Raw genomic sequence first — 9,413 nt, forward strand, 5'->3', positions numbered from 1 at the left:
CACTCTCCTGCCATCTGAGCCCGCCTTTAAAAGCACAATGCCTCCACTCACATTAACGTCACTATTCGAATAAAAGTTCAATATTAAAGTTATACGTTAATCCTGCTTTTTTTTTTACTTGACATACTGTTCCACCGTTAAATTAATATTAACTCTTCAAGGCTGTAACTTGCTCGGCTATCCTATCCACTGGCTAACGCTAACGTTAGCTTATCTAAACTATGATCAACTAACAGAGTTTTGACAAAAAAGTTCAGCATTTTGAGTCACTTGCGTATCAATCGACGCATACATACACATATAATACATATATATACCAACCACAAATACAAAATTAGAACAAAAATGTTGGCTATACTTACTTGAGTTGATCATTCTTGAGTGAATTTTCCGCCTGCGAACGTTGGCTGTGAAAGCTCAGAGTAGGCTACTTGGATTATGGATAGTGGGCATTAGCGTAATGAAAAAATATTAATCTATCGTTTAATATTTAATTCAATCGTACAATGCCACATTACTGTAGGAGACTATTTTTGTGTTAAGTTTTTCGTTTTCAATGTTATATTTTATTTTATTTTAATGTTTCAATTCAATAATCAAAGAAATATATGAAGACGTTACACCCCCATATTATTTTTGATTTGTTCCATTCCAATGATTTCTGGCGCTTGCGGCTCAAATACGTATTACGGTGGATCTGGGCCAAATCTGTAAACCAGCAAAAATACTGCACTGCTTGCAAATGGAATGTTTAGTCTGAAAGCTCTATCTGGTGCGGATCTGGCCCACAGTCAAAAAACGTGTGTGAGCTACAAACGGATCTAAAGGCTTTCGTGCGGATCCGGCCCAAAGGTAATTGCTATCTGGGATGAATTCACGCAGGGCCGCCCCTGGCCAACTTGGGGCCCCAAGCGACATTGTGAGATGAGCCCCCCCCCAACCGACAGGAGTGAAACCATTTTTTTTTGGAAACAAAGTATGCTACTTTGCAAATATAATTCCTGTTTATTATTATTATCAACACAGTTACTTTTTTATACAGTGAGGTAAATGGTAAATGTGCATGTATGTTGTTCAGTATGCGTTTTACTGCCAAATACTAGCCTCAAAAAGATTAAAATATAATGAATGCAAATAAACTACTTCTACTAATAATAATAATAATAATAATCAATTCAATAATATAAATACTATATTATTTTATTATAATATAGTTGTAATATAGTCAAGACAAAACATGCTTATGACATGCTCAAAAACTGATATTTCTTAAATCTGTATTCAAATGTAGTTCCCTCTGTCAGCAATGTATCAACAACTACACACACATTTCTATCAGTATTTCTCTGTGTTGTGGTTGACATGTGGCTGAGCATCACCATGAAATGTGCAAATTGACATAAAAATGAATAAAAGGGGAACAAATGCTCCATGTTTTTTAAGCTGTAAACTTTAACTGTTATGTAAGCCAACTAGACAGACAGTTTATCACTCTTCCTCCTGTACATTAGCAGATAAAAGGCATCACATACTTGAATGAATGTTAAATAAAGAATGCTGGAAATAACTGCATCTCCATTAGCCTATATGCTGCAGAGACTGCCTTCTTCATGTCGTGAATTGCAGCTGATGTTTTAATATGGCAATTGGCAATTTGACTTATACAACATTTGCAAGTTGTACATTTGACTAATAACCCACCTTCGAGTGATGCTCTAGTTTCTTCATGTTTTGTTTTTTTTCCCTCTTGCTTGCGCCGGACTGAAACTGTCTTTTCACCGACATCTCTTCACCTGCACTAGTGGCCGTATCAAAGCCGTGATTGGTCAGATGTCGATTCATTGCAACGGTGTCGGGTTACAGACGTGCTCCCCTTCTCACCTCTCACTCTCACGGGGGGGGGGGGGGGGGGGGGGGGGGCGGAGAACTGAGCGGAGAACTGAGCAGCTGAGGCCCTCTGGGCAAGGCGGGGCCCCATGCAGCCTGCGTGATTGGCCTGTAGGGAGGGGCGGCCTGAATTCACGTCACCACCGCTAAGCTAAAGGCAGCTAATGTTCGCAACTGCTGCTTTTTAGACACGTAGAAGCTTCAGACATTCACCAGTGGGTATTAACTGACATATTTTACATTGTAGAACAAAATGTAAAAAACTTCTTTAGCTTGTGTTGATCACAGACTTTATTTCAGGCAACCAAAAACACATTAAAAAAGACATTGACTTCAAGACGAGGGAACAGGAAGTGGTAAAATGCTGACTAATTTCTGGGTTTTAGGAGTAATTCCTGTACCACTCTTTTACAGTCCTACAACAATGATATGATACCCACATGTACCTAATTATTTTTCAGAGCATTTGATTTATTAAGGATAATTTCAAGAAATATAAAAATGTTTTGACCAACCCTAGCTTTAACGGCAATGACCTTGTTCAGTTAGCTAAGATCATAGTTCTACTGTATACTATGAAACTGACACAATACAGACACTGTAGCTTGTGTTTGCCTAGTGTGTGTGTATGTGTTTTAAGGGGGTAATAATTTAAATAGGGAGGCATTCATCTCTTAAACCAACACCTACATACAGAACATTCCTGATGAGTCTGTCACCAACACACCCTGAAGTCTGCACACACGCTGAAACACACTGTGCTGCGTTCAGGTGCAGCTCTGAAACATTTGTTTTTATGTGTTTGTTGGTGATGGGAAATACGGCTCTTTAAAGACAGCTGGATCTTATGGTTCTGTTTGTTGTTTTTACTATGTTTAACTGCAAAATAATTGGGATAATGATAGGGTAATAGTTGGTTCGGTTTGAAACATAGACATCCCGTGATTTCCTTTTTCTATCTCTGCAGCTGGAAGACGCCCTCGGTGGTTGGCCCTCTGGTGGGGGCAACAACCCGCCCACCAATCCCTCCTGGCCAGGTAAGAATGCCATCATCATTACACTACACATACTTGTTTTTCAATATTATTAATGGTTTGAAGCCCCTGTGTGGAACAGTGTTATGGGATTGAGGGCTGCGCCATTAATCGTCCTTTTATTGAATTGTATTGAATTCGCAATAGATTCGATTATATTCAACTTTATTGTCATTGCACAGAGTACAACGAAATACAGTTTGCATCCAACCAGCAAATTAGTTTTCGATTAATTTACATAACAGTACCAACACTTTGTCCAACATTTCAGATTCTTGGGGACACAGAATCATGCTAATTACTTGCTCAATTTCAAATATTTCCGCTTGCATAGACGGAATTCCTTCCTCTTTTTGCATTGACCACGTCACTATTATTTATTTATATGTACAATTTTTGCAAGTTTTTATATTGTCCTGTTCCTGTAAGCCAGTACAACACAATTTCGTTTTAATAGTACACTTTGTGTCTTGTTGAAATGACAATACTGTAAAGTATGTCTAAGTCTAATATGATTGATTCCTTTACAAAAAACACAATATTTCACTGAACATTTAAACCTAGAATCTTGAGAAGTTCTAATTTTGTTCTTGTAAATGTACGCCTACAACTTTAATCCTGGAGTTTTTCCCCAGAATATTACCCCTGTCTCTAGTTCAGATGGATGTTAAAAAAAAAGAGATGTAAGAGATAATGTGCAGCGAGGGGTGTTCTTTTCCCCATAATGACCAAGTCGCTGCACATTATCCCGCTTATTACACGGCCAAATACTAAACAAACTATCGGCTCGACTCCCAATATTAATTGTAATGATGTTATTGAGTTAAAAATCATCGTATTTCTTCAGCTAAGAAAATAAAAACTCTGTTCCACTGCACACCGACGGCTGGAACTGCGACAACAACAACTTTACGGCAGCACTGTCCAAATCTGTTTACAGTTTCTGATCCACTAAAACGTCCTTAACCTCTGCAGAGCCCTTACCGTGTTCCTGTTAGTGTTTACTTCCTGTCTGCCTTAACCTCTTTTCCTTTATCTTTCTTGATCCTCCTTAGCAACGGTCAATAAAGTCCTTGATAGCGGTCTGTACTACGGTATTAACAACGTGTCATATGTTCTGAAGTGACCAATCGGAAGCGGAAGTATACAATTTAGCCGTGTAATAAATAGTTTTAATCCGACCACCAGGAGTCACCAAAATCCAAAAATCAAATCCAACAGAACAGATTAATAAAAACAGAGAAGTCTGCAATTAAAAACAGTGTAAACCACATTCAAGTCAACTTACTCCCAACCCCATCTGGCCTGCAGCTGCGGGTGGAGGAGGAGCCGGAGGTGCCTGGCCTGGAGGTCCCGCACCAGCTGCAGGTGGAGGTGCCTGGCCTGCAGGTCCCGCTCCCGCTGCAGGTGGAGGTGCCTGGCCTGCAGGTCCTGCTGCAGGTGGAGGTGGCTGGCCTGCAGGTCCCGCTCCCGCTGCAGGTGGAGGTGCCTGGCCTGCAGGTCCCGCTCCCGCTGCAGGTGGAGGTGCCTGGCCTGCAGGTCCCGCTCCCGCTGCAGGTGGAGGTGCCTGGCCTGCAGGTCCCGCTCCCGCTGCAGGTGGAGGTGCCTGGTCTGCAGGTCCCGCTCCCGCTGCAGGTGGAGGTGCCTGGCCTGGACCCCAACCTGGAGGTCAACCTGGGGGTGGAGGTGCCTGGCCTGGACCCCAACCTGGAGGTCAAATGCCCAGCCAGCCAAACCAACCTGGCTGGCCGTCTCCTTCACCTGGACCTGGACCTGGACCTGGCTATGCCCCCCAACAGAGTCTGGTGAGACAGAACAAGAGATTAATTATGGAACAATTGTGGGAAGTGGATGGATGAATTTGAAGGAATTTTTGATTGGGTGGATTGTTGTTCGATGGATCGGTGTTTGATGGATGAATGGACGTATTGATGAAGGATTGGATGGATAACTGGGGCGATTATTGGACGGACGGATCGATTACCGATTACTTTGGTGGATGAATGGATATCCGAATATTTGGATGGATTGTTGTTGGATGGTTGGCTGGATGGAAGATGGATGGATGGGTAAATTGGAGGGATAGATGGATGAATTGATGAATGGATGGATGGATGAATTGATGGATGGATGGATGGATGGATGGATGAATTGGAGGGATTATTGGATGGATGGCTAAATTAGAGGGATTATTGGATAGATGGATGGATGAACAATGGATGGATGAATTGGAAGGAATTTTTTTATTGATGGATGATTGTCAAATGATTGGGTGGATTGTTGTTCAATGGATCGTTGTTTGATGGATGAATGGACGTATAGATGAAGGATGGATAACTGGGGGGATTATTGGACGGCTGGATTGATGTCCGAATATTTGGGTGGATTGTTGTTGGATGGTTAGCTGGATGTAAAATTGATGGATGGGTAAATTGGAGAGATTATTGGATGGATGGATGCATTTTACTGAATGTTTGATGGATAAATGGACAGTTGGATGAAGTATTGAAGGATAGATGGATAATTGCGGGGGATTATTGGATGGACGAATCGTTTACCGATTACTTGGATGAATGGATGGACTAGGATGGATGGGTACATTGGAGGGATTGTTGGATGGATAAATTGAAGGGATTTTTGGATGGTTTGGTGAACTGATGGACAGACAGGATAGGATGGATAGATGGACTGTTGTTGGATGGGTGAAAGGATAATGGATGGTTATCAGATTAATTTTGATGGATTGTCGGAGGAATAAATGATGGATGGATGGTTGAATCAATAAATCAATGAACCCATGGATTGTTATTGATGAATTTGTGGGGATAGTTGGATGAATGAATAGTTGATGGGTAATCCATTGTTCATGAAAATTAAATCTGTTTCCTGTTTACAGACGGTTCCGTACAGCATGGCTCTGCCCGGTGGAGTTTATGACAAAATGCTCATCACCATCGCTGGAACCATCAAATCAAATGCTGAGAAGTCAGTATCAACTCTTTAACATGAACAACGAATGGATGGATACATGACTTCACTATATGACACTGTAATACGTTTAAAGATTTTTGAGTTGATGGTCTCTGTTGTTTTCCAGGTTCGTAGTTAATTTAAAAACACCCACCGATCTGGCCTTCCACTTCAACCCTCGCTTCAATGATTACGGCAAGAAGTTGATCGTCAGAAACAGCTGTATCAACAAGACTTGGGGGAAAGAGGAGAGAGATCTGCAGAACTTCCCCTTCCAACAAGGGAAGCCATTCGAGGTCCAATATTTAATTTATACTAACAACATTTGTAGTATTGGTACTTGTTTTTAATAGCATTCACAAAAGTTAGGTACGACCGTTTTTCACCTCATGAAACTTGTGTGGTTACGGCTGCCGGGATATTTTTGGGAGTAGATCGCTACTTGCAACTACAATAGTTAGAATAAGTTAGAAACTTTTCTTTCATAACAGCAGCTCCATTTGCAATATCAACAAGGACAAATGGATAAAACAAGAAACAAGAAAACAGACATTTAACATAACATTACAATCACTGAATCACAATCACAATCATTTGAACTGGGATTTACTTTACATTTAAAATCATGCAACCCTGTATTTCAGATTTGACGGCAACAATTCCTATTGGATGTTAAGGACATGGTTGGGGTCAGAAACAATGTTGTTTTCAAGCCTCTAGATTTTCTATTTTGATAGGCTGATAAACAGTCGCCAATGGGAGTACTTCTTCCAGGAAGATGAGGTGCTTACCTTCAAAGATACCACATACCTTAGCAATGTAAATTTCAGCCATTAACTATGACAGAAATTACCAGATTGGCCAAAAACGCCTTCCTTTTAGGTATTGATGTTTAGTATTAGAGCTCCGAGTACAAAATACAATGACCAAATACACAGTAAAGTGGGGTTTAAGGGTTTATCTGTGAAAAAGCAGGTTGATGATGATTTTGTGGATTTTCCTTTGCAGATGAAGATCATGTGCACCGACAAAGAGTTTAAGGTCGCCGTCAACAACTCTCATGTCCTGACTTATCATCACCGGGTCAGCAACCTCAGATCCATCAATGAGCTCAAGATCGACTGCGACCTCACCCTATCCAAGGTCAACGTGGAGACCATGCCATGAAGCAGATAACTCGGATCAAGAGATCTACTGGGAACCCACCAGAGCTATACTGGGGATCCTCAGTAGATCTACAGAAGCTTGTCAGTTAATCCAAAATAAATCTTAAATATATATGTTGATGGTTATTGGTCAAATGTTCTTTTAAACATAAAACATCAACAGAAGGTTCTCAGTGTTTCTTGTATTAGTTTGTATTCCTGTATAACACTATACATTAGTATTGACAATATAAATCAAGTCTTCAACATACATTTGTTGGCGTTTGTGTCTGTTTGTATCTGTCACCCTGACCCCTGCTGACACCATCAGTACTACAAAAAGGGTCAGACTTTGATGGTGAGTCTTCTCTTAACAGGATTTGCTACACTAAACCTACATAAAAATGCATCTTTTATTCTAAATAAACAATCTTTAGAGGCATTTAAAATAGAATTTCTGTGTTTATATGTGTGTTGTTACTTTTGTATGAATAACATCATGGTGCCCAAGTCACAGGAGAACACTCGGTGATGATCCTGGTTCGGTTAAAATAATAAACTGATTTATCAAAGTTGTTGGACCCATTATTTACTTAAAAGGCATAAACGTCAATGTACATCCAAAGATATTGACACATTGTTCTTCCTTGTTAAAACCAGCCACCTGGTTCATACCTCAGCAAATCTGAAGAGGAAAAGAGTGGTCATTCTCAAGTTATGGGCTTTTTGGTCACCTTTCCCATTCGGCCTGGTCTAATTCGGCTCTTTTTCAGGGATTGGGGTAGTTCTAAAGAACAACCCAAAAAATATTTTTTCCCCCAAAATAAATGTTGACAACAATCAATTTCATTAATGGGAGACCCTAAAGATAAGAAAAATCATTGTTGTGTTTTGTTCTACCTCGGGTAGGGGTATCTCGAAATCTGGGGGCCCTTCCTGCGAGACTACAATGCACGTAGAAAGCCGACAAATGGGTGGTACATTCAGGTGTGTTGTGTAATAAGAATGTCAGATTGGAATCTGTAGCTTTTAAACTAAACAGTTAACTCACATATGTTGCCCCACGATATGTGCTACATGAGGGAAAGACACACAGTAGGCTGTTTGTTTTGCTTTTTTGTAGTGTTGTATTGTCCTATTGTGTCTTTACAGTTGTTTTTTCTCCATGGTATTTTTGAATCTATGTGTGGTTGTTCTCTGTCTCTTTGTGGTCATTTGTGTCTCTAGTCTTTATGGTATATTTCTGAGGTGTGATGGTTAGTTTGGGTTTTTGTGGTGGTTTTAAAGCTCTTTTTGTTACTTGTGTGTCTTTATGATAGTTTGAAATCTCTTTGAAATCGTTTAGTGGCCTTTTTGTGTCATCTTTCCCTGTGTGCAGCTGTACTCCCCCAGCAGCTGGAAACACAAGCAGAGGTGGAAAATAGTTATGATGGAGGGTCAAACTGCCACCAGAGGGCGACACTGAAACACATATTGCTGCAAGTGTCCAGGTTCCGATTAACTATGTTCCGAGGAAGAGGAGGAACAGAAGAGGTGGAGAAGGGAAGAAGAACAATAATTGATTTAAATAAGAAAATAGTCAGTTTTGTTCAAATCGGATCCGCATCATTTCAGTCAGATTGATCAAAAAAAATGTGTCCTGGTCTTGCCCTTTGACCCCTAATGATCCCGGTTTTTCCGGTTCTGCAGGTTGTGTCTGATGTATTTTTTATAATGGAAACCTGCAGCAGGTTGTGTTGCTGTTATTGAAATTCAACCCGATTCAAAGATCTATTATTAATCAAGAAGACGTCTTCCTTCTCTCTTTTGCTGTGAACCAAAAAAACCTTAACATGTCACAAACCTGTAGAAATACATGCTGGGTCAATAAGCTTCATTCAACTTTTATTTTGAAAAATATGTTATTAATTATTATATTAGACACAAATAAAGAAAACGTTTCTTCCTGTTTGAGAAATGTTGTACATTAAGAGTTTGAGATTTATGATCATGCATGGACTTAATCATGCAAATTAAGTCCATTTTGTTGTGTTGTTGAATGTTGTTGTTTATTTGTTATGCATTTTCTTCCCCCAAAAGTCATTGCACCACTTGCAGCACAAAGGAGTTAAAAACAAACAAAATACAGACAAAAAAATGAATATCAAGGTGTAAAAAAGTAGAACAAAGAAAAATATTATTCTGTACATTGTGCTGACATTATGCCAGAACACTTAAAATGAATACTCTTAATAATCCCTCTTAAATTGTGTACTTTTCCTCCACTACATGTATTTAATACCTTTAGTTACTTTACAGATGTGGATGAATGATGTGAAATATAATCAAGTGTTAAATCAGACTTTAGTTCCACCTGGAGTAAATCCACCAGCTACCC

At 39.9% G+C, this 9,413-nt stretch overlaps 1 protein-coding gene across 1 annotated transcript in view; it reads left to right on the plus strand.

Annotated features, from left to right (window-relative positions):
* Window positions 1-7,608, plus strand: part of lgals3b (lectin, galactoside binding soluble 3b) — a 35,183-nt gene extending 27,575 nt beyond the window's left edge. Inside the window, exons 3-7 of the mRNA XM_034207419.1 lie at window positions 2,855-2,924; window positions 4,233-4,726; window positions 5,818-5,906; window positions 6,019-6,187; window positions 6,900-7,608. Of these exons, the coding sequence (XP_034063310.1) occupies window positions 2,855-2,924; window positions 4,233-4,726; window positions 5,818-5,906; window positions 6,019-6,187; window positions 6,900-7,058 (981 nt within the window). The 3' untranslated portion in view covers window positions 7,059-7,608. The remainder of the gene's footprint in view (window positions 1-2,854; window positions 2,925-4,232; window positions 4,727-5,817; window positions 5,907-6,018; window positions 6,188-6,899) is intronic.
* Window positions 7,609-9,413: the final 1,805 nt, after the last annotated feature.

Source organism: Gymnodraco acuticeps, unplaced genomic scaffold, assembly GCF_902827175.1.
Source record: "Gymnodraco acuticeps unplaced genomic scaffold, fGymAcu1.1, whole genome shotgun sequence".
Classification (NCBI taxonomy): Eukaryota; Metazoa; Chordata; class Actinopteri; order Perciformes; family Bathydraconidae; genus Gymnodraco; species Gymnodraco acuticeps.